The sequence below is a fragment of the Seriola dumerili genome, unplaced genomic scaffold (assembly GCF_002260705.1).
Source record: "Seriola dumerili isolate Sdu_G_001 unplaced genomic scaffold, Sdu_1.0 BDQW01000161.1, whole genome shotgun sequence".
In the NCBI taxonomy this organism is placed as follows: Eukaryota; Metazoa; Chordata; class Actinopteri; order Carangiformes; family Carangidae; genus Seriola; species Seriola dumerili.
Genome location: NW_019174416.1, coordinates 3899164 through 3925602, shown reverse-complemented (window position 1 = coordinate 3925602; position 26439 = coordinate 3899164). Strand labels below are relative to the sequence as shown.

Here is a 26439-nt window from a genome sequence, read left to right as displayed (position 1 = left end):
AAGGGGCTTAATTTGCACATAGGCTTTATTAAACACAAGCATACACATGAACACATACAGGAACAATAAAAGAGAGAAAGTTAAAGACATACATTTACACATGCAGGCGCACACACACACACACACACACACACACACACACACACACACACACACACACACACACCGCCTCTGCCTTGGCTAGTCATCTCTGTCTAATTAGGAGGCAATAATCCGCCAGAGAAGAGTCTTCAGATCCAGCCAAAAACAAACAGTCTCCATGAACAGAAATGCATGTCTGCATTTCACCCACACACACACACGCACGCACGCACAGACACACATGCACACACGCAAATCATCCCACTGTTACGCAAATGTCACCCTTACATAAGCACCATTAGGAAGCATAACATTAGCGCAGAAGAAGGAGACGCATCTTTGTTGTTGTGCCTTTGTTTCTGCAGATTTGTTTCAACAAAGCCATTAAACATTCATTGTTTCGGCAGTGACTTGAGGTGGCTTCCCTGGCAGCAGATAGCTAGCCACTTTAGAAGAGGCTCGGGCTAAAAATAGCTTTGCATTCCCCATGCATAATGAATGGCCAGAGACAGTGCTAATGCTAGCTCTTTCCAGGAGCGATCTGCTACGCTCCGTTTGGCCGTCTCAGCTCTCCTGGCGTTCTAGGGGAACGTTTCCCAGACAGGTGCTCCGAGCCAGACAGTATTCCCATATAAACACTGGCAGAACCAATTCCCAGCCAATCCTCGGCAACAGCGTTCCGTTCCCATTCACCTGTCATGCTTCACTAGGAACACAAGTCATGTCTGTCCACCTGTTAGCTTAGGTAATGGTGGACTACTTTACAAGAACACACACACACACACGCATGCAAACACACACACAACACACACAACACACACACACACACACACACACACACACACACACACACACACACACACACCTACCACACACACACGACACACACACAACACACACACACACACACACACACACACACACACACACACACACACACCAACAGCATGCAGCTTCCTGAGGATTATCTCGCTGTGGTTAGTTTCTGCCCGGCTTGATAAGGCTCATTTCCTGCCCAGCGTCCAGTCTCTACAGGACCACACAAATCTCACACACACACACACACATCCAGACAGGCATGCGCGCTCACTGCACATGCATAAACAATCGCCGCTTATAGGTGTTTTATGTCCTCACAGCCGCTCCTGTGTCTTCCTACATGCCAAGATGTGTTTATGCAGTGCCAGACTGCCACTCTAAACTCATTTAGGTCGATTTTAATGGATGCCCAAAGCCAAGGACTCTCTCTGCACCCATTAGATCAGCAGTCCTGGCTGGGAAATGTAGCAATTTGCAATTTCATCTCAATGTTGTTCTCCCTCCATCTAAATATCTCTCTTTCACCCTCTACGTTCTCATCAGCAGACCTGTTTTTTTTTTAATTCACATTCCCCCTTTTTCTCTTTGACTCCCGATGTCTCTTGGTCTCAGTCTGCCTTTCAGACACTTTCTCCATTTATTTTTGCTGGTGCACTTTGAATGATTTTTCTCTCTCACTCTCTCTCTCTCTCTCACTCTCCTTTTTGATTTTTTTATGCAAGATGTCTCATTAAACAACTTCAAAAGTCAAAGTTTGGCTTTCTCTATCTGTGCTCCCATTTGCCTCTTTGCGCCTTTTTTTCCTGCTTCTCTGTCATTTTCTTTTTTCTCTCTTTGTCTCTCTCTTGCTCGGCGTCTCTGTGTGTACATGCTCAGCAGAGACTGAAAGAAGCCCCAGAACAGAAAGTGTGGGTGTATGCGAACAAGAAGGAGAGAAAGAGAGAGAGTGTGCCTGCGAGCCTCACTCTCCTTCTTTGCCAGTGTCTGCCATTAGGGTGTCAGTGGCAGAGTGAATTTATTTGCTGTGCGGTTACTGGGCTAATGATTGATGTTGCCCCAGCAAACAGTAAACCAATTAGAAGGCTGATGTAACGTCATTTTAAAAGCCTCCTAATCACGTTGCTCTTGAACCTGGGACCCGGGCCTTCCCTAATGAAGATTTATACTGGATCAAAGGAGAGCCTAACGCCATTAACAATAGATTGTATTCCACCAAAAATCACATTAGGACTTCTCTGCCCACCCCTCTCCCTCCCATCAGGCCTCTGCTAAATATATCTGCTGATTACAAGTGCAGATGCACAGAGGAATGGAGGAACAGGGGAAGTGCAGGAAAGACAGGCAGAGAGGGACGGAGAGAGTGGGCCTACGGTAGCTAATTGTTGAGAATAAATGTGAATGCTGATGAATAAACTCATCACTGCAGATGTGAATGTGTGTGTGTGTGTTCGAGAGAAGAATAGTTGCGAGGTGCTGATATAAGCACACAGGGCATCTAACAGCCAACAAGAGAGTGTCCAATGATGAAAGCGAAAGCTTAGAGCCAAGGAAACTAACTAGTTTGTCTGTGCTACACTGATCCTCCTGCTGGCACTTAAAATTCATTATCCCCTTACCTTTCACATTCCGGTGGATTATTAATGTCATATGGAAAGTAAGTACAAACACACCTACTCACTGGCAACCAATCTGCACTCTTCAGAGTGTAGGGGTTGCTTTCACTTGCATCATTGTTTTCTGGTAGTAGCTGACAAAGGTGCGAGGGTTACATTTAAAATTGAATCCATTAACAAATCACCAATTGTGATCAAATCAGCTTTTATGTTTCGTGAGACACAACAGAGGTGAAGTTCAGGAACAGAGAGAATTTTTTTCTTTCTTAGAAAACTGACTTCTAAAATTATTTGTGATGATTACAATCAAAGGATTTATTTCCCCTCATATAAAACCATCATTTCCATAACTTAACTTGTATATAATGTAAACAATATTTGCTGAAGTCCCTTTTCTTGATTTCCAGTCCTGCAAACAAATGCTGACTGCAGTGGAATGCAAACAAGCAGAAACGAAATGGCTAAAAGAACAAGATGTGACATTAAATTAAAGCGAAGCATTGCTTGGCATTTTACTGAGCAACGACTAAATCAGATCAGGAAATGGACACATGATGAGGTAATGCAGTGACCCAGGTGATGGATGACATATTGATGCATAAATGAAATGAATGAAAGGATAAAAAGGGTGGATGAATGGAGAGGTCTCTTACCCGTGGAGGAGGGCTGGGCCCGGAGCAAGTATGAGTCATCTGGGTGGGGCTCCAGGTGAGAGTGGGTGGAGTTTTTCTCCAGCAGGGGCACCTGGCATTCCCTGATCGGTGGAGACGGGCCGGGGGAAGGGTGGTGTGGGGCGGACGAGGAGGACGGAAGGGACGGAGGGAGCAGGGAAGAGGAAGAGGTTGGAGGGAGTGGGCGACCTGGAGGATGGAGGGAAAGAAAGAGGGGAGAGAAGGAGGTGGGGGGGGCGTTAGACAAAACAGATGGCAATGACTGACAGTGATACAGGGGCCTGTTCACAGAAGTAGCTTCACTGAGAAATCTGGATAGTGTTGTTTATCAAATCCAGAAGCCCCTAAAGGGTTGATTCATCCGAACTGCAAATAAACTACATTTTCTCACTTTGCTCTGGTATATATTGCCATGTACATAGTTTTGGTTTTATTTGTCTGGGTTTTAAAATTCTGTAGCTGTCTGAGATTTCTGCCTCCAGCTCAACACAGAGATGAATGGAAATTAATGGAACTGTCAACATTTTTCATTGTCTCTCAATGAAATTGTTCTGGTGAAAGTTGTGGAAGGTGTGTTTTGTGGAGTATCCAGACCAGACTAACTGGGATAAAATATAGCTTTTGAATTTTGATTTTCTTTTTTTGTGTTTGCGTAACTAGAAATAAAAAAAAAAAAGAGAATGACAACTTAAACTTATTTTTCCTTTTTTAATAATTTGGTTGAACCACCCCTTTAAAATTGGGAACATGGAATGATGTAAAACCTGCTGCAAGTAATCCAGTTAACTCGTGAGTAAACTTGCTTCTTGGAACAGCCGCCTGGTAACAGCAATGTAAAGCAGTTTTGATACGAACACAAAAGCTTGCAGAGACTGGAAAAAGTCAGCATGAAGACAGATTCACACAGAGACACATATCTCCTAAACACATTAACGAGTGACAAAGAAATTTTTACTTTTATTTTGTTCTTCCAACAACAACCAAAAACCAAATGATTTGCTGCACTGAGGACAGACACAGAACAGTCTCTGCCACACAAAATAAGTTAGTGACAATACCAAGACAATGCAAAATACTAAAATGTACCATAACTAATCAATCTAAAGTTTACACAACGCTACTGGTCGCACCAGACCAAATGAAGCCATAACTGTAAAACTCTTGAGGGTATTTCAGAAGGTCAAATAGTGATATAAGATTTGGGATAAGAGGCTCTACATCCATTGTATGACTGTCCTCTACATGCGTAAGACAAGAGGAAGTTAACAGCCGAGTCTTTAAATAGTAGGAGCCATGGGACACGTGGACACAATCAGGCTGTCCCATACACCAGAGAGAGAAGAGAGGGATATAGAGAATTCACTCTACTCTCCAAAGGTTTGGAATCAAGGACAAAGACAAATCTAATAAATTCTATTTAGAGACGGCGCAAAATATAGAATAATTATGTCTGCCATATTTGCAGCTCAATCAATCAACAATATGGTAAGAATGAGGCCACCGAGTCCAGCCAATCCACCCAAGGACTCAGGTTATTACAACTCTTAATTAGATAGTCAACCAAAGACGCTTTGACACACTGATAATCACTTATTTTCTCCTGATTCCACATTCAAAATGATAGCCCTGAGCGCCAGAAAAGTTTGCTTTAAACAGCTTCACAAATAAACCTTTTTTTTTTTCTCTCTATTCCTCAGTCACGTCTCGTCCTTCGCCTTCCAACACTGAATCGTAAGGGGTGGGAGGGGGAGAAAAAATAGGCTTGCTCAGCTCTAGTTTTACAAACTTTATCTTTCTTTTACCACTAAAAACTTCACAAAAAAAAAAAAAGGAGAAGTTATAATGTCTTGCCTTTGAGTGAGGCACTTCTCCTTTCATCATACTTTTTCTTTTCATACCAGAAAAAAAAAAAAAAAGAGTTGAACAGAGGAGGAAAAGGAAAGAAAAGCTGTGAGATTTTGAAAAAAAAAACCATATATAAAGTTTGCTGAACATTCATCATCATACTTTTTTTTTTTTACTTTTTTTCTCCTTTACTTACTGACACTTCTTCAGAATACAGATGTGGTGTGATTGTAATTTGACAGCTTTCACCTTTCCATCACAGAGTATTGATAGAAATCAAAATGTGTAAAGGCCATGATAGATGGGCGGACTCTTAGGCAATAGTGCGATATTGCTTGCATCAGGGAAACAGTACCTCGGGGGGTGAGCGGGATCAATGTAGGCATCATTTAAAAAAACACAAACTGGTTGGACACAGTTGTTGTATGCTGGCTCAAAATGGAGCACATTAATCATGGAAAATATACGTATCCACACGAGCCCAGGTGTCAACGCGGCTTTATAGAGATGCATTTGATAGAAACAGAGGCAGAGTGATGCCTCTGTCCTGCTGTCCAGACTGTTCCAGCTTAGAGTCTTTGCGTCACGGAAACCAGAGCTAGGATCGATCCACAGCCCCACGTTAACTACACCCCAGAGAGATGCCATCCTTGTCTTCTGTTTAGGTATGTGTGTGTGCGCGCGTTTGTGTGTTCGGTCAATCTCATCAAAGCAAACAGAGAAAAATGGATAAACAATGGCAAAGTAAACACTGTGGCCAACAGGAGGGAAAAGGAAGAGAAGCAGGAGAGGGACAGCGAGAGATGGATGGAGAAGGGGGAAAGACAACGAGGTCACGGGGGTAACCAGGGGACTGGAGAGTGAGAGAGAGATAGAGAGAGAGAGTGAGGGAAACGAATGGAGGAAACAGAGGACAGTCCAGAAGCTATGAGCTGACAAAACTTATTGCCAATAAAAAACGAGAGAGAAAGCAATAGAGGAGGGTAATTAGGAGGGGAGGAGGCAATAAGACGGGACTGAATAGTGGAAGATGGAGGACAGTAAAAACGGGATGAAGGGGTAAAGAGGGAATAAGCCATGGACACATGCACAAAAAAAAAAAAAAAAAAAAAGCTGCTGATCTTAATGAATCAATCATTCACTTCAGCTGATGGCGAGAATGGATCTGGCTATTTGCATATTTCACAAGGCCTTTAATGAGGCTATTGGTGACAACAGGCAATGGAAAATATGTGTGTGTCTGTGTGTGTGTGTGTTTGTGTGTAGTGGCACACCTTTACGATTGTTTTATTGCTATTGTATGTTTTTATTACGTGTGTACACAATTGTGTGTGTGTGAGCTTGTGCAAATAAGGTTATGTGTATGCGAGTGTAGTTATTAATATTTTAAATCACTTTAATTACGAAAAAAGGAAAAATTGCACTAGTTGGCCAAAAGCAATTAAGGGAACTTTAATCTCCTTAGCAATTATGCTGTGGGGCATCCTTAACTCAGTCATTTCTGCCCGCTACATTTCTAGAAAGGTCAGTGGAAATTGCTTTGTGTTATTAGAACAAAGACTTGGCAATGAGCTCACTTGGTTCTCTTGATGATTTGTTCGTTGCCATCCTTCAGCCGCCTCCCCGGCCATCTGTATACATCTCTTAATCCTTCTCTCTGTGCAAGACTCTCACTCTCTGAATCTACAGTTCTCTCACAAGTGTTGATTAGTGTGAAAAATAAGTGTATCATGGGGGAAAAACTAAGCATCCTAAGACTGTAGCACTGTATTAAAGGCATTAGTGGAGTCCCTTGATGATTTGATAACAATGTAAAAAGAAACACTATCGTCATTAGTTCGTTGGGTGAGCACCAGGCTTTGACTTGATTGTGAGTCATGCAAGTGTAGGGGCTTTGCCTGTTGCTGCGCTACTGTGTGTTCCCATTGAGTCATCTCAATATGAGTTTTTTTATAATCTAGCGTTTCTCCATGAAGCGATTCTTTACCATGCAATGGCATTACACGTCAGACATAATTCTGCTTGTTGACTCTCCTCCTCGTCTCTATTTCTGTCCCTCCCTCCTTCTCCTGCCTCGCTCCGTCCATCCGTCCACCCATCTGGCTGAGGTGAGGAGTGGTAGGCCGAGGAGAGCGGAGTGGAGCGAGGGATGGAGCGACAGCTGGAGCCCAGTCAGACAAGGAGAGACAAATTACCCCTCTAACGAGAGCCATTCATCATCTCTTCATCTCTCCCTTCTTTCATCCCTCTCTTCCCCCACACCTCTATGTGAAATACAGTGCACCTGGATGGCAACTCCGGGAAACAAAAGAAATAAAAAAAACAAAAAAAAAAACAAAACAAAACAAAAACACATCGATCCACCATACAACTTTACACTTGATGTTGTTGTCATTTAGTCGCTACTCATGCAGCTCGTGCTGCTAAGCCAATCAGCACGTGCTTCTATTAAGATGACGGAAAAATAACGACGAGAAGAGGGGGGAAACAACAAGATAAGAGAGACGTGCAATGATTGAATGAGCGGCGCGCGGGAAAGAGGGAGGAAAAAGTGACACACCCATGCTGGCACATGCAGAGACTCATTACCATGGCTGCTGTCAGCACAGATGTTGGACTGAGGGGGAGCTGTCAGTCAGTGTGTGTATGTAAGTATGCATGTGTGCGTGTGAGTGTGTGTGTATGTGTGATAGCGTCTGACAGTGATCTGAGGGCTATTTAGTGATGACAGCTGCTGACACAATGGGCCCTTTTCTCTATTTATCTATACAGTGCAGTCTGTCTCCTCAATCTCATCTCTCTTCCTGTTCCCCCCTCCTTCCCCTTTTCTGAAATCATCGCCTCCTCTTTCCTCTTTATTCACTCCTTTTTAATATTTCACATTTAGCTTGACTGTGGCAAGACGCACACCTGTTGTTGTCTGTATGTGTGAGCAACAAATGGATGCTGCTGCCTATCCAGAAATGGTCCGAGTTCATCCGCTTCATACCTCGAATGTGTTCTCCCACAACCTCCCTGTCTTTTCTTTCCTCTTGTAATCAGCGTCACAGTAGAAAATGAGTGATAAAATGAGTAAAGCGGGAAGGGAAAAATGAGAGGATGATTCAACAGACGTGTTTTAATTAATAAAGTTGGGCTTTCACAGCCTAAAGAGATGATTGTATCACTGGCTCTTCCTTTGATGTGTAACAGAGTGTCTGGGTTCTTCTCTGGCCTAGAGCTCTCCTCTGCTCACGCTCAGTTTCTCTCTTTCATCTCGCCTGCATCACTCCATCGCTCCACAACTACAGTGGCCCTCTTCCCAAACAGGCTGATCCTCCACACACACACACACACACACACACACACACACACACACACACACACACACACACACACACACACACACACACACACACACACACACAGCCTACAGCGGAGGCTGAAGACGCCTTCTGGCTGGGAAATAGGTGCTATACAGACTCACAGCGTCACATTGTTTTGTTCTATATTCCGGTGTTTCTCGATTTCATTTTGTATATTTCCTTCCAGGATCATAACAGAGGCTCATCACTACTATTTCAATCGTTTACTTTAAGCTAGCTTTTAGGAAACTACTTTTTTGTAATTATTAACTTGTAGCTAACTATTTCAACCATTCATCTGTTACTTTTAGTTATTTTAACCATTTATCTATTAGCCTACTTTTAGCTAACCATTTTACCCACTTATTACTTTTTAGCCCTTTCAACTTCATCAATTACTTGAAGCTAAAATTTTGTAATTATTTACTTTTAGCTAACTATTTTAACCACTTATTTACATTTTAGCGATAAAATCAAAATCATAACTGTTAGCTTTTTCAAATCAGATCAAACTTTACTGAAGTGTGAGGTAACATTAACCACTGGTTGAGAATCACATGTTTACAGCAAATGATGTCTGTATATGTGATGATGAGCAGAGCAGAGAGAATATAGGTGAAAACATAAAGGCAGAAAACCTCAAGAGATGACATTTGCCAATTACTTTGTTCCATCTTTTCAATCACAGAATCAAACCATCAACTGCACCTCTACTGAAGATGGCACTCAGTGACTGAGGCCATTCAGAAATAATAGGTTCTGATTAGCCACCTCTTAACAATATCTTTTGACCTTGATATAATGTGGAGTGCACAGGAATAATACAGACCCATTACATACTAATATCAACAGAACTTTGGAAAGATAGACAAGTTGATGATGAATTGAATGGCAGCGTTCTTCTCATCTAAACATCGAGAACATTCACAACACTCACAGAGACAGAGACAAACCCCCAGATTTCTTTGAGAGTTGTGACGTGGTAGATGACCAGCGCCACTAAGGCACTCAAAGTGCAAGATAGTACACTACACAGTGCTGCAGTGAAAGAACCCCACAGCGTGAATTCTAACAAGACATCATCTCTGAGTAATTCCAACATCTAGTTCACTAGGTCGTTCCCCACTCCTCTTCTCACTCAAGTGGCTGTTTTTTTATTTTCAGAAGAGCAGAGATGAGGACAGACACAAGCTGACACGAAGCAATGCACTCAACCCTTTGACCCAGACGTACAAACGCAGCCCAGCACCTATCTGCATCTGCTAATTGAAATATGCCTCCCTGTTGCTGGGAAATGCAAGTGTGTGTGTGTGTGTGCGTGTGTGTGGGTGTGTGTACGTGGCTATACATAGCATTAGGATGCTACAGCACACCCATGCTGTCCATTGTCAGATATGTCCACTGCGTAACTTGGGGCAACCATGGAGGCTGCATTACCATATAAATTACATCCATGTTGTTGGTGCTGCTGTGGATTGATGGTATTGTTATGGATTCTTCACATTGGACCCTCATTGAAAACAATCAAAATAAATAGCCTCCTCCTCCTACATAAATGCACGCACACGCACGGATGCATGAGCATGCACACTCGCTTGTAACTGCACGCACGTATATACAAGGATGTGCATGTGAAAACACACTCAAGCACACACAGACCCTCAACCCCAGGTGCAGAGAGATAGACACTCATCCTTTCAGCCTTCCATTACCTCTGAGCATGCTCCGTAACGACTGAAAGGAACACATCTGCAAAGGGGGAAATGTCTGTCCGTGTATGTGTGTATCTCCATGTGTATATTCACAATGAGAAACTTGCAAAACCTGTAATAATACATAAGCTTTTTACTGCTGCTGTGTTCAATAAGCAACCCAATGCCTATTTATGAATCAATTTGACAGCAGCAGAAAAAATGTAATTGTAAACTTCAGGGCAGAAAAAATAATAAAATATAAATCAGCAACAAAATAATAATATATACTGTAATGTATAAAATATAATAATGGAGTAACAACGACCGTACAAAATTATGTCATTTCTTGCCACAGAAAAGATGCTGGAGTTTAAAAAAAATACCACCCAATTATTTCGAAATTTGTTATTCGAATTATAAAATACAGTGACAGCAACTGTACCATGCCAAAGGATAAAAAAAAAAAAAAGAAAAAGAATATATTTAAGGGCCAAGCTAAACAATTTTTCCACATTAAATCTGAATGTCTCACATTGCTGGAAGTAGATTTTATGGTACAAGCAAGACTGCTTCCACAGTCTCTCACTTGAGAGAAGGGTTGAGAGTGACATATGGACAAGGTCTTTCATGGCTGGAGATGGCACTTGGCCTCGGCACGCAGTAAAAACTAACAAAACAACACGAACCTGCTTGCAAGCTTTGGACAGACCTTCTCAGATTTATATTGTATCTGGAAGACCAATATCTGTATGCATGTTATCTTGACTGGAGAAAGCTTTTAGATGTTGCAGGGTGAAAATCAGCAGGGTGAAATGCTTGGAAAGAGCTTTTCCTCCAATCTTCCATGCTGCTGAGAGTTTAGTCACATGAACAAATTTGGAACTACGGACTGTTGTGGACATGAATTAGGGAGGGAATACAATCTTTCAGCACAAAATCAGATTTCACCTGCTTGTCATGTAAAAAAAAAAAGAAAAAAAGGTGAGTTACAGTTAAATTTAAGATAAAAACCAGCTTTGATTAAAGCTGTAATTAATGTTTACTAAAAGATTAAGACGAGGGTGCTAAACTGTTGTGATAAAGATAAAGGTAAGGATTTGGAAAGAAAGAAGCTTTGCCAGAAATTAAAACTTAATTCACTATTCAACACATCTTCAGTAATTAGCACTTAAATATGAGTCATTGAGGCTTAAATGAAATGTTTACACCTAAATTTCCTAAATAATGTCTGATAGTTCCAGCTACTGCCTGTTTTTAATCATATCCCCGGCACACAATCATTTTATGGTGGATGGAAAATGTTTTTCTTTCCACTTGCAAAGAACGCAAACTGCATTTGCATTTTAAGATAGGTCTCATTTCATGAAATTTTTGGGATACAAGGCTCACGCAGAAACTACACTACCCGCAGTCACTCAACATCTGAAAGGACGACAGTCATCAGGAATCAAATGCATACGGAAATTACCCGCAAGAGGTAGCGTGAAAAACACATACGAGTGCACAGGATACATGAAATTTAACACATGTAACATACAACATACTGTAAATACACACACTTTCATATTCACACAGGTGCCTGCACAAATAGCTACTCAACATAGCAGGGCTCCACCGAACAAACCTGCAATTGCTGTGGTTGCTATGACAATCTAGTTCCGTAAAAAGCACGAAAGGAACAGAAAACAGCTGAAAAACAAAGAGAAAAAAAAAACAAAGAAAACTAAAAAGATTTGACAGAGAAAAAAGGAAAGAACTGAGGGAAGAAGAACCCTGGGAGAAAGAGGAGATGGTAAGTGATCCGGATCCGGATTTGCCAGTTTTCGACCTTGTGCAGTCAGAGATTGCGTTTTGTATTGTAATCTCATGAATAAACTCGGTTTGAGTAAAGTCTCTTCTTTGTGTGTGATGTTACATTATGTGCTTGGGTGTTGAGTGTGAGACTGAGCTTGTGAGGCTGAGTCAGCAGAGTCTCCTTTGACGATTAGCAAACACAGACATGCGCACATGCATACGGAGAGTCCCTGGTATCCTCTACACTGGGATCAGCCAAAAGAGGGGTGATGTATTTAGAGCCAGTGGATAATGACTGTACTGTGGCCTGTTGCAGAGAGAAACCTCTCCTCTCTTTGATCTTCTGCAGTCTCTATTTATAGCAACAACAGAAAAAAAAGGACTGAGAGCTGAAAAACACCATAAGCCACATTATATTCCCTCTAACTAGCTTACTGTTGAGCATTGCGCTCTCACTCTCTCTCTCTCTCTCTCTCTCTCAAGGTGAACAGGATGGAGTCTCCACAATCTGGGCCACATTTGCTGAGCCTTTTGTGCCTTGATTCAGACGCATTCTGTGCCTTAGAGACATGTGTGTTAATTATCAAAGCAGTTTGCCTGACATCTGAGGTACGCCTTGTGTGTCCGTACCTTTTATGCAGGTGATACAATAACTGCTGTTGATTCCCCAGGACTCACAATGACTTACATTTGTGAGGGCCATTGTTGCAGGTATAATTTTCACCTTTCAACAACAGTAGCTGTGGCAAAGCAAAGTTAATCAAACTGGAGCTCCTGTTAGTTTGTCTGTGGACAAATACTTTCTTTTTTTTTTAACTTTGTTGTCATTTTTAGTGAATGCTCTCTTTTGTTGAGGCGTCCACATTAAAGTGGCTTGAGTTTTTTTTTTTAAGCAACATTCCTCTGTCTAGCTTTTCATTTAACTCTTTTTTTAAAAAAAGTTTTATATTTTCATCCATGCTCGTCATCAGTATCAGAATGTGCTTAGGAGGCGGACCTAAGTCCTTGATTGCATAATTAGCCGCTGCCTTAGTAAATCAGATGTTAATTACATGCAGATTGCGAGCTCAAACAGAATGATGGGAGTAGCACAAACTTGCACCTCGTTTTCATGGAGGTAACATAAATCTGGCCTGTTATCTCCCGGCCTCCCTCCTTTGTGTTTGTGAGTGTGCAGAGAGGAGACGAGAGGAGAGGGAGGGGATTGGAGATTACCATGCATGTCTAGTCCCTTTGAAGTAGCTGCTACTTTGGTCATGGATTGCTAAATGGATATGGATGTGTGTGTGTGTGTGTGTGTGTGTGACGGGGATAGGTTGAGTCACAAGCCTCTGAGGCCCACTGTTCATGTGGTGAGAGAAAATACTAAAACCCTTCATTTCCATATAGTACATGTATAAGAGTATTCATCTTTCTATCTATCCATCTATCTATCTTTTTCTACAAGAAGATGCAATCGTCATACTGAGTTACAATTAGCACAGCTTGCATCAGCTGACATCAGCTCACTCAGAGGAATATGGAAGTCCCCATGCTGATGGACCTCACTTGCAGTTGTGCGTCTAGGTGTACGCCTGAGTGTGTGTGTTTCGGAGCGCTTGTTTGTGTGCCCATTTTGCACAAACACTCTCTTGCAAACGTGATGCAACTCTCCAAGGCACTACCTGTAAACCCATTCAGCTCATAAACAGTTGTGCCCAGCCAAGCAGAGGCAAAAGCCTTTACTAGGCACTGGAGGAGACAGACAGCCCAGTCAAAATGCTCAACGTTAGGCTATTAGTCTCACCCCCTCGCTATGAACTACAGACCTCGGAGACAAATATTAAATGCTAATCTTTGTAGGACGAAGCCAAGTCAGTCAGTTTAAGCTGAGAGCGTTGAATGAGATTTTTAATTACTGCATGACCTGGGGTATATTAGCGCATATTAATGAGGATCATTAACCTAGAGGTAACTAAGACCCCTCCTTCTTAACTACAACTGATAGCACCTCTGCTGTCTTGACGCTAAAATATCAGTGTGTGCATATGTTTGTGTGCGCGCGAGTGTGTTTTTAAAGAAATGTTTCACAGATGGCTTATTCCATTCTTTGTAATAAACTGCACGTCCTTGGTAAAAGAAAATAACTGGAGTCCATGTCCTTTCACACCTAAGGAATTATACGGCTGAAAGCCTGATCTCTTGACCAACAATACCCAGTGCTGCATACACAACCTTGGCTTGTAACTTTTAATGTCTTATCGTTCCTGTTTGTTAAAAATGAAGGATGAAAGGTGCAGGCGCTGTAGAAGAAAACATTTTCATCTTGTCTTTTATGCAGGTGAAAAAAAATAAAAAAAATTCAATGGGTAGCAAGTAGCTACAGCACAGAGCAAAATGAAAGATGAGCAGAAGGAAAGAACAATTTCAATCGACATATGTAAAGGTCAAGGTAATTTCAATGGATAAAGAAGAGGAGAAACGGGGGAAAAAGGGAGGAATTTTCCCGTCCCTACTTTGACTACAAGAGGTTGAGGCGGATCACAGCAGAGGAGGGCCCACTCTCCACCTCCTGCAGTGTAAATGCCACAGATGATAATGACGTCATCCACCCATCGTTTCTGTAACACCACCCTCCCCGTCCCTTCCTCCAGCCACGTGTGCCAGCTTCAGTCTTGTAGTGCCATTAGACCGCAGTCTCAGTGGTATAGAGGCAGACGCTTTTATCTCAGAAGAGGGCGGACCAGCCGTATTTGGCTTGTAACGTTTGCTCAGCGCACACACACACACACACACACACACACACACACACACACACACACACACACACACACACACACACACACACACACACACTCACACACACACACACTCATTCACTCGCACTCTTCTTTATCTCTTACTCTGTCCATTTCTCTGCACTCTCCTGTCTCAGCAGTTTATCCTTTCATCTTTACATAACTGTGCGGTCCCTCAGTGACCTGCTCTAAAAGTAGTTGTTCAACAGTATACACACGCAACACCGCTACTCTGCAGTGCAGGGACCCATCCACCTGAGCCTCGTGTCCCACTCCAACTCTTTTCTCATGTCTCCGCTCATGTCTATACACCAAGTGGAATAATAAAAAGATATATATATATATATCAATGTGATAGCGAGAACAGGGGCCAGTGTGAGGGAGATTCAGATGCTCTGATACACACATTGGGCAAAATATAGGGCAACACAGCAGAGGGAACAGTGCTCCTCGCAGTGAATCTAAAGTAAGAATGAGGGCCATGTTGTTGAGAGTTCTGGGTGGTTACATGCACAATAGGAGCAATCACTTGAGTGGGCTGTTCAGTCTGGTGCTGGTATGGAATAATGGGGCATAATACTGCTCTCTGGTAGCCATTTATATTACATAATCTGATGATAAGTGTAGTATGGCTGAATGCACCATTTAGTGTTTATGCAGTGTTTGAATTTAGACTATGGCAAGTGGGGCCGTGGTACATTTTATGTAAATTGTGTGTCTGAATGTGTGCGCCTGCCAGTGTGTAAGTGTGTGTATGCATCTTGCTTCAGTACACTGTGCATTAATTGCCATTCCCAGTGGTCGTCAAGAGTGCGCAGGACTCCTCTGGGACATCTGCACCTTCATTAGACTCTACTGATCATCACGCTGCAGCACCAAGAGAGGGCCTGTTCCCCTCTTTCATCACTCCTTCTTCGCTTCAGTACTCCCTTGCCTCTCTCTCCCATTCTGCCAGCCCTCTGCATCGTTTTTTTTTTTTTTTTTTTTTTTTTTTTTTTTATAAGTTGCATTATCTCTTAACCAGACCCTGCAGTGTTGTTTTCTTTAAATGTTATCTTCATGGCATTTCTGGCTTTATTAGGCCGCTGCAGAGAGCAGGAAAGCAAGGACTGGAAAGAGTGTGAAGAAACAAGTGAGAAAGTTCTAGACTAGATGGACTTCAACACAGCCGCTGTGTGCTCTGTGCCCCCCCCCCCACTTTAACCGCTGTTCCACCGGGTACCCTGCTCCCTCAATTTGTAATGGCTTATGAGTTCACCGCCTCCCCTCTCATCTGTCAAAATTTCTGTCACTTTACCCCCTCCCCACTTCTTCCCCGCCCTCATCTTGCACTATCTTTTGCATTTTCATTCCCATCAGCCCTCCTTTCATCATTATCTCTCAGTTAATACTTCTCACTGTCTCGATCCCCAGCGCAAGTGGTTCTTACCCCCAGGGGGTAGGTTCGCTAGCACTCCGCAGACCCCCACAGACATGTAATGCACCCCATGCCCCCCCATCTCCCTCCCGTCCCCTCCCCTCCGACTCAGCCCTCCTCTCTCTCTCTCTCTCCCCTCCTTTCTCCGCAGTGGATGAGAGACGCCAGCTGGAGGAAACAGAGAGAAATGGGCCCAATTACAGCATTGGGAACTGAAAGTTGGCTAATTAACTCTAATTCGCTAACAAACTGCTTTTTCACCAAGAATCATCTCTCTCTGTCACATGGCACACACATGCACGAGAAATCGCATTTGCATGCGCTGCCAAATAAAAAATGCACATCCACACAACTGCAGGTACACATGCACACACACAAAAAAATTACCCTCACTCCCTACCCATCTATACACACACACACACAAGCTCACATGCCCACACAAATGCGCACGGACCCACTTGCTCAGCTGTATTTACCGCAAGGGCAATATGTTGATTACGTTAGAGTGGCTGATTATTGCACAGTGACAGTAAAGGAAACAAATGTCTTTCATAGGCAGGCATCTATCTCAGCGAGAGGGCTTCTAGCAATAGACTATAGCAGCAAATGACTGCGCTGTATCCTGCTATGACAGACAAAAGAAAGAAGAGGGCAGGAAGAGGAAGAAGGGGGGGGGGGCTGATAAAGAGAAGAGAGTGATTGCACAAATGAGGTTCAGGGAGAACAAAAAGAAGTTAGTGGAGCACCAGGTGGAGAGGGGAAAACAGATGAATAAAAGTTGAAATAAAAAAAAGTGAATGGATGGAGGGAGAGGATTAGATGGAGTGAGAAGATGGATAAGGAGCGACTCTCTGGGTTTTGTACTGATGCTGTGAAACAGTTTTCCCTTACAACAGGATAATGGTGGTTAAAGGCAAGAACAATAGGTTTATCTAGAGTGAAGATGCTATCTGGGGTGAAAAAAACAGACACACACACACATACACACACAAACTCTCCCACACACAAACACACACAAGCTGTAGGATGTTTCATTACTTGTGCGTAACAGATTGTATGGGAAATTATAGTGTAGGCGGAACTTAGACCAATAAGTTTGTCAATGTTGAATTATCATAACGGGTGTCCAGTGGGCACAGCTCTTCTGAAATGCCAGTACACACACACACACACACACACACACACACACACACACACACACACAGATACACAGATACACAGACACACACCACGCCATTCTTAGTGAGTCAGGATATCCTCTCATCCCCCTCAGTGAATCGTGAAATCCTCCTGGCATTACCAGACACGATAAGAAGCATCTCGCATACATGTGTGTGAATCGACAGCACACACAGCACACACACACACACACACAAAGACATACACGCTCACACATTTAACACCTGACCACAGAGCAGATGGTTTAAGATGGAAAAATGCCACTTCTCACTTCTGGCTGCACCTTTCACTTGCACTCCATCATTCTCTCTCCCTCAATCCTTCCTTCTGCATCAACTCACTATTTTCTCTTCCAATAAGTTTCTGCTCATAGCTTTTTCTCTGCGACTCTACCTTTGTCACCAATTCCCCCACGACGACACTGATAGTTACTCCTCTTCCTTTATCGCTGTGTTTCTGTGATCCACCTTCTTTTCGTCTTCCACTTGCTCCATCTCTGTCCCTCTCACACCTCATTAGTGATGCTAATACTCCATGTAATAGAGGACACCATTCACAGTGTGTGTGTGTGTGGGCGTGACCACACACACTCTGGAAGGGACTGTGTCTGGGAAGGGGAGATGAGTTTTCCCCCTCTGATCCCATTTCTCCGTCTGGGCCCTGCTCTCCTTCTTGCTGGGAGAAAATCCGATGGAAATGCAATCACAATCAGTTAGGGTCCAGACGAGGATGGACACATGCACGCAGGCACACACACACACACACACACACACACACACACACACACACTCTATTCCACTCCCGCAAGGGAGCCATGCAGAAAATTGTTTTGGACATGGTGATGAGGAGAGGAGGGGGTCTGGGGTGTGGTGAGGGGGGACTTTTTAATTTACATTTTTAATGTAAAATATCATTCAAAGAGGGAAAGTTAGGCATCCCATTATACCGCGTCATTATTACACACAAGGCACATCCGTCTCAGGGTTCTGTGTCCTGAAAAATATGCACATGCGCACACGCATAAACACACGTATGAGCAACCTGCTGAGCCCTCCAGCCATAATCACCAAGTTAGAAATGTGGCTCTTCCTCAGACACCATAAATCTGGAAAGGAATCTATCCTGTTCTCCAGATATCATCAATCACAGATAATCTACGTCTTTGGATCCCCTTCCTCTATTCACAGCCATCCAGGAAGGGTCACTTTGAGGAAAACTATGAACTCTTCATACGAGAGGGTGATGATGCAGCTGCTCATGTCAGGACTGGAGAACAGGTGCTCGTACCTAAACGACAAAATTATTTGACAATACAAAAATAAATCATATCAGTCTTTTCTTGTCTCCTGCCTCTATAGTTGAGGTTTAGTTAAGTTTAGGTAAAATAAAACTACTAGGGAAAAGTTGTGGCCATGGTTAAAAGAAGCCAACACTGACTGCAGGAAGTATGTGAGATGTGAGTCTTCGTCTTCGTCGTCAAAATGAGGCACTATGACAACATCACGCTACCACAGAGAGAAAATACTCTCGCTTTGTATGACCACAAGAGGTTGCTTTTTAGGGAAACTGTGAACATAAGTTATTTCAAGTGTTGGAACTAATGGTGACAGCGTTTTGAATAATCATTGCCACTTTAAAACTTCCAAACATGTTTCCAGTCATGATCATCAGCTTTAAAGCAGCAGTAATCAGCATTTTTTTTTTTTTTTTTTTGCATGACTCTAAATGAAAAGCTGCACATCACACATCCTTTTTTGCTCTGTTATGGATTTCACCAATTCCCGAGGGAAATATCTGGCTCTTTAGCTGCTAAATGCTCCTTTACGTTCTCCAGCTGCTTGCTAACCAGTCAGCCTTTTGGTGCTGAGCAGGTAGCAGAGCTTTTGAGGATGGTTGAGCATGAAAACGTGGTGAGACTGAACTACAGCTTTAAAGTTGTGGGTGGTGAATCAAAGACAATGAGCTAAAAGTCAAACGTGAAAACTCCCCACAGAGCTGAGGGAGACATCGGAGCTGGGGAGATGATTCTCTGTGGGTTCATCACTATGCGCTATCTCTTCAACATTACGTAGAGTCATTTCACGCATTGTTCTTACCACATATTTTGTAGTGCAGCTTTAATTAGGAGCCTTCAGCCAGTTCTGTCAGTGTGGCGCTGCTGACGTACAGTATTTAGGACTGCATTAAGTTTTCCATGTTAGTTTGAAGGCAAAACAAAACAATCTAGCAGTCAAGAGAACAATGCAATATGCTTATGCAATGTGAGGGTGAAGCCCAGCAAACCACAGACTACTTTATCTAAAGGCGGTGGTTTGCTTTCAAATATGGATCATGTGTATCTGTTCAATATAAGCTGTTGATTTCCACAACAGCGCAAACACAATAAACGGCTCACAGCGGCAAATCATAATCGCAGCCTTTCTAAACTCTTGCTCTGCTCAATCAAACGAGACACTTCCCGCCGTTAGCGTCGCCCGCCTCTGAGGTCACAGTCGGTGATGTCATGCCAAAATGAGACTCTGTGGCCCCTCAGAGGCCCCTGAGGCTCCTTGTGGCCTGCCCATGTCATAAACAATCAGCGTCAGGCCATCAGTCTGACATACGGGCCGCCGTGGGGGTCAACCACCTGCAGGAACACTAGTGGTGATTCCTCTAATGGCGTGTGCACATGTCTTTGCCTTTGAATGTATGTGAAACCATCTGCACACTCTGCTGCACCTCAAGGATGACTCGTAGTTTTTTTTTTTTTTTTTTTTGCCGCGCATGTATGTCTGTGCATACATTATCAACATCTGTGTGTGTTTGTGTGGACTAAGAGGACATCTGCCCATGTCAGCAGTGATTTAAATGTCCTCTAAACAGGAGTGTGCGGTGACACGCCGTTAATAAACCCTCCATCTGACGGCTAAATTTGACTGATGCCGATTTGTGTAAACAACGCTATGTGTCTATTTAAAACTTGGTCCCTAACCTAGCAGTAATTCAAATTCAAAACCTGTTTGCTCATCATATCGAATAGCAATCTTAAATCAGCAGGATTTGTGTCAGTGCTCTGATAATCATCCTGCAAAGACCTGCTTGTCAAAAAAAGTGTAGTTTCACAAAGTAATGCAAACACACGGTTGGAAAGTGAACCCGACACTGCCCTTCCTCTCCTTCCTCCTTTTGTCTCTCTCCTTTCATGCTGTTTTTTGTCCTCTACAAGTCTCCTGCAGTTCTTAAAGGCTGAGACGGCACTGTGGGAGTCTGATCACAACTGAGTCCACAAGCACACACACGCAGACTGACACACACACAGTGAGTTTGCTTTTGTGTTACAGGAAAAAAAAACAAAAAAAAAATCTGCACCTTTAGAAGTGTGTCTGTCAAAATTAAATTGCTGGCTGCATTACAAGCCTTTGAAGGTATTGAAAAACCATTTTTACAATCACCCCACAGGCAGGTAGAGAGAGTCTGTGTGAGTGTGTGTGTGTGTGTGTGAGTAGTTAGACAGTTTCCACTCGGGATAAGTAATATTCTCTGTTCTTTTAGTCAGTTTGCAGTTGATTATTATTGTCTTGGCTACAGTTTGTTGCTGAGCTTGTTGTTGTACCTCAGCCCTCTAGCCACCCACCATGTCTTCGTCTGGATAATCTTTACCTCTTTCTTCCCTTCGAACTCTAAGCAAAGTCATTTCTCCCTGAGACCCCCCGCTGGGGAGAAACAAACTTTCAAAAGCCAGCAAAACAATGAGTCACACGTACACACATTCCTCTATGAAAAGACACACTCCCGCAGAGGGACATCACAGAACGGACATAATGGCTTTCTGATAATTGTTCAGAAAGGTGACGTTTGTGTGAGCACCACTAAGTGCTTGAGCTCAGCCGCATGGAATGAGCCTGGAGTTAGTCACAACACGGACAGATGACCAACAGTATGGTCAGGGGCTGAAACAGACTGACACACACACCCCTATACTCACACACACACACACACACACACACACACACACACACACACACACACACACACAGAAGGGCTATCAGCTGAGGGACACACATATGCAGATTCCGTGACTCGGCCTCATCCTAACGTTTCAATTAGCTGCAGAGGACAGTCTGGCCACACACTGGTGGCCATGCCTCCCATCTGGGGTTACCGCAGTCAAACAGGCAGGCGGATGGACGGACAGAATGACGGACAGGCTGACGGCCCTCCACGCTGATTAATTCTGAAAGATGGAGAGGGCGGGGTGAAATCAGAACAGTGATGGAAATAATAAGGAGAAGCAGTGAGCTGTACTTTTTCTCGAAATTACGATATGGTCATCGAGAGCATATGGTTGTTCTCTATTTCAGTTTCTGTTACACCTCCAGCTCTACAGTTATATAAGTCCCACTCGTTTCTTTGAAAACATCTTTCACCCTTTTCTCTTCTGCATTCTGCTTGAACCCACTTTTGTTTGCAGCTGCCGGGACATAAGCAGCACCCAGACCGCTGCAGCAACATCCACAACAACAACCGTCCCGTAGGACCAGGAGGGAGGGGTAAGGGGTGGGTGGGTGGGGGCTGCATCGCCCCTCCATGATCTCTCCCTTGAGAATCAGCCTAACTCTTCCCCCTCCTTCTTTTCTACTCCCAGTATTTTCTGCAGCTCTGGTTTCCACAGCGATTTGCTTTATCGTTCCCGTACGGAAGTCGTTACTGAATGATTGCGGTGGAGAAAAAAAAAAAGATCAATGCAAAACGGCAAGGACAAACTATATTTCTCCCTCTGTCTATCTGCTCACCTCCCTGTCCAGACCCCTCCTCATCTCTCTTTCATCCTCCCTCCATCTCTTTCTCTCCATCACCCTCTCTCTGGTGGAGGATAGTAATCCCATTAGGATCAATATTCCAGGCGAGTGAGCATCCTTTCACTGCAGCAATTACAAACCTTTAGAGACATAAAGGAGAGCATTTCTTCACAGCTTAGACCATCAATCAACTATTTAGCTTCAGAGGCAAAGGATGTTGTGTGTCTGTGCGTGCGTGTGTGTGTGTGTGTGTGTGTGAGGGAGAGGGAGTGTATGTGTGCCTGCGTGCACGTGTTTCTGAATTCTGCAGTATTGTTCCGTCTGCGTTACTGAAATGACTTTTGGGATTTTCGTCTTATAGATCCTATTATGGGTGTATGAATACATAAGAGAGCTTCTTAATGCACACTTCCCATCTGGCGGTGCAACAAGGCGCTATCAACTCCCTTGCGAATGCATGTATTAGCATTGTCCACAGTGGGATTTCACAGACGGCTAAGCTTGGGTGTTTAGCCAGGGGTTAATATTTCATGCCTTCACGTTATCTCTCCCTCTACACCACCGCACCCTCCACCCTCCACCCACCACCCTCCTCTACTTCCAGCCTGTGCACCAAATCCGTGTTTGTTGCCTCTGCAGCATCATGTCATTCCTATGCTAGTGTGCCAAACACATGGCATTCTCATTTAACAATCTTTGCACTCGGTTCCTTGACAGCCGTGGAGCCTTCCTATGGATGTAATCCTCCTAAAAAAAAAAAATTCGGGGTTCTCGCTAACGTAAATACCACTCCCTCTCTCGCTGTCTTCCCCTGAATACTCGCTCTCCCCTTTACTCTGTCTCTAATGAGGTGGCGTGACCGACAGGAATGGTGAGGGCATATCACTTCTCATCTTGTCAGCTCTGCGGTCACTTGTGCCCCTCAATGTCACAGGGCTCCTCTTTGCCTGGAGGCCGCCGGCTTCCATTTATCTAACTGCTCCACAACCCCCATCTGGCACGTCTCGCCCCGAGACGGAGGCAGCCTCGATTGGGTCACATCTGGAGGCACCCTTGGTGGCGGGCTCTGGAGCGCACCATAGCAACGATAACGCTAAGAGAACGGGAAATACGCACTTCATCAAAGGGGCTTCATATACATTCTCCGCAGTGAAAAATTGAATCTGTGTCTGGGTTGAAATTTGTTAGAGAGTATAACAATTCTTTACAACAGTTCTTTACTGGAGTGGAAAATAGAAAACTCGACGCTGTAGGTCTGATGCAGCAGTGTGGATTACAGTGGCTCTTAAAACAACAAATACTAAATATTAAGGCTTTCAAAAGACACCCAGGAAATGACAGATCCAAATGGTTCGCTATTTTTATCGCCAGAGCGGCATCGTAGCCTGTGGCTCCCACTGTCAAAATGATCGTTCTAATTCTTTGCCATGAAAAAATTCAATTAGACTATCATTAGACCAGGCTGATGATGACGTTCTGTTTATCGTTAACTGCACATTATTCGATTCTTCATTTAACAGGCAGCGCCTCATTTACTGATGATCCATTTAACAAATGCTTTTTCTCAAAGTTTCTTTGGGCTGAAAATGTAGAGTTTGTGAATGCATTTATCTGCAGCGTTGCAGAGAAAATTAGGATACATTTTCATGTTTCTCTGTTTGACATGTGCAATGACGACTTCTCTTTCCTGCCAGTTGCACTCAGAAACTCAAGTGAAAAACAAAGGGAGTGGCAGGAGGTTTAACTCTTGGGTTTCCATAAAAAAAAATAAAAAAATAAAAAAATAAAAAAAGGGGGGGGGGGGGGGCAAAAAGTATGTGCCATGCATGTGTGGAAGGGTTTTAGTGAAGCAGCAGAAGGGGCTTGATGGCACGTATGGAAGTGGATTAAGTTACATCCCTAACAGAAATTTGTTAGCATGACTTGAGAAACAGGCTGGAGTCTAAAGCGAGGCCCTCTTTTCGTTGATTGGGATTTTTTTTTTTTTAACAAACAATAGAGGGGGAACAGATTGACTCCTATAGGGCCAGGCCAGCTTTCTTGTTCTTCTTTTCCACTCCATCCCGATTCTATCAAATCTCCAAATTCTAACATCAAGAAGACAAATCTACCTGCAGTTTGAGCTGCAACTATGGAAGCCCGTGACATGGCAAATTTGGCTTTGCACCCTTTGTCCTGCTGGTTGGATCTACCAGATGCAACTACTGCACATTCCCTTCCTTGCTTTTCCATCACATTTATCTCACAGTTCCAACACACATGACTCGCATATTCCCCCACAACAACACACACCTCCACGCCAAGCACACACACACACACACACACACAGCACACAGCACTCCAAGCACTCACACACACACACAACACACATCGAAAGATCGCCCTTACCGATTCTTCCGCCCGTTCCTCTCAAAACCCTGGGAGACGGACAAACCACTGGGCTAAACAAGGAAACAGGGTATGAAAACAGGAAGCGCTGGAAGACGATAGAGTGCTGGAGCGAAAATGGCAGGGGGAGGACACTCTTTGCCCCGGAATCAAACTGCGCATATTTTTCGATCTTTGCTCATGAGACCAAACCTCCCACGGGACATCAGCAAGCGCAAACAAAGGCCTGCTGCGTCTGTACTTCTACGGCGTAGCAATGAGAGGCAAGGTCTACTGACATCGCACGCAACATCCCATATTCAGTAAATAATTAACCTATCTATATATAACCATAGATGCTATATGAACTCAAAATTCACTATCAAGGTTTTCCTCATCCAGCAGCTAGGTCTCTTTCAACGACGGCTTGACGAAATTGTGGAACCAAACTCTCTCACTGGTCAGATACAGCGGATAGGAGGTGGCATTTATGTGTCACCATCGATGAGCACAATTAATGAGAGATGGAGAATTTTGATTTTATTCCAAAACAATGTTGAAAAGTGAAAATAACACAATTGTCATAGCTCTTGTGATGTGAGCGTGTCCTTACGTCTTGTGATGTTTGTTTACATGAGGGCGTACTGGGGCAATAATGGTTATGTGCAGCGGCCTTCGAAAGACAAAACAAAGGCCTCCACCACTATTGATATCGCCAATAGATAACATCTACGAATATCACGTAGTTTCTCGCATATCGCAGACCTATCTCCATTGCTGGAGCTAGGAAACACAAACAACTGGCTTTAAAGGTTTGTTTGATCTCCCCACACACACCTTGCCCAATTATAGAATGTCAAGAGAATCGGTACTGATTGAAATTAACCATAGACAGTTCCCTTTTTTGGCACAACAGGCCTGAAAGACATATGTTATGACCGGAAGGATAAATGCCAGATGAAATTCAAGATGGAACTCTAAGTAATATTGACGCATTCGATGACGTTTGTTTTTGCTTCTTGCTGGGTTTTCTCTTTTTTTCTGTCTTCGGTTATTTCCTGCCTTTGCTGAATGCTAAAGTGATGGCATGTGATGGTGGTGTGTGTGGTGTGTAGTGTGTGTTGGCAATAATATGGCGTGACAGTTCTGGGCAGCGCTTTTCAATCGGAACCGCCGCAATCCTGTCAGACCGCAGGCTGAACTGTCAGTGACGGAAGAGAAGAGCAGCAAAAGTGGAAAAAGTGGACAGGAGAGGACAAAGAAGAGAGGAAAGAGGAGGAAGAGACGAGAATGGGAAGGAAGGAAGCAGCGGATGGAAGCAGGGCGATGACTGACGACGAAGATGTCGAAACAGGTGAATAAAGCCTTAGGCGATGAAAGAGGACGTGATAGGGAGACAAAAAAACCCAAAAAACAGTTGGACTTGTGATGTGTGCTGCCGAGTGTGTCTGAACGGATAGCAGAGGTGAAGAGAGGTGCATGAGACTATCGTTAGCGATCAAAGGCATGTGCTACGGAGGTAAAAGGAAGGGACAGCTTGTGACTTCACCACCAAAAAAAAGAGCTAAAATAAATAAAATATAAAAGAGCGCTGTTTAGTGAGCCTAATGTAGGAGTGTGCGTCGTCGTTGTTTGATAGCTAGCGGTGTTGTGATGAGGCAGGAACGGTGTGAGTGGCAGGTGTAATAAGAAATGTGGACGCTATTGAATTGGCCGATTGTAGAAAGATGTCAGAGCTCCAGGCGGTGTGGTGTGTAGTGTGATAAGTGGTGTGAATGCTGTGTGTGCTGTGGTGTTGGGTCGGTGTGGCAAGGGTCGCTAGAACAATACTAGCAGGATAAACCACCTAAACCAAAAACATGCGGCGCCTTCCAATTTATGTTTCCCCTTTTCTTTTTTCTCTCCGCTCTGTGTATTATTTTACTTTTATCTCCATTTACTTTCGCACGGATTTTATCCACTTTGCCAAACACAATCTTTAGCTCATCTAACCCAAGCCTTGGCTCCGGCGACCAGACTAATGAATCTGATTATTAATATTATATGATGTGTGTTAACTG

At 43.6% G+C, this 26439-nt stretch overlaps 1 protein-coding gene across 1 annotated transcript in view; it reads right to left on the bottom strand.

Annotated features, from left to right (window-relative positions):
- tenm2 (teneurin transmembrane protein 2) overlaps nt 1-26439 on the bottom strand; it is a 166764-nt gene that overhangs the window by 61859 nt on the left and 78466 nt on the right. The window contains exon 3 of the mRNA XM_022751724.1: nt 3167-3373. Coding sequence (XP_022607445.1) covers nt 3167-3373 — 207 coding nt within the window. The remainder of the gene's footprint in view (nt 1-3166; nt 3374-26439) is intronic.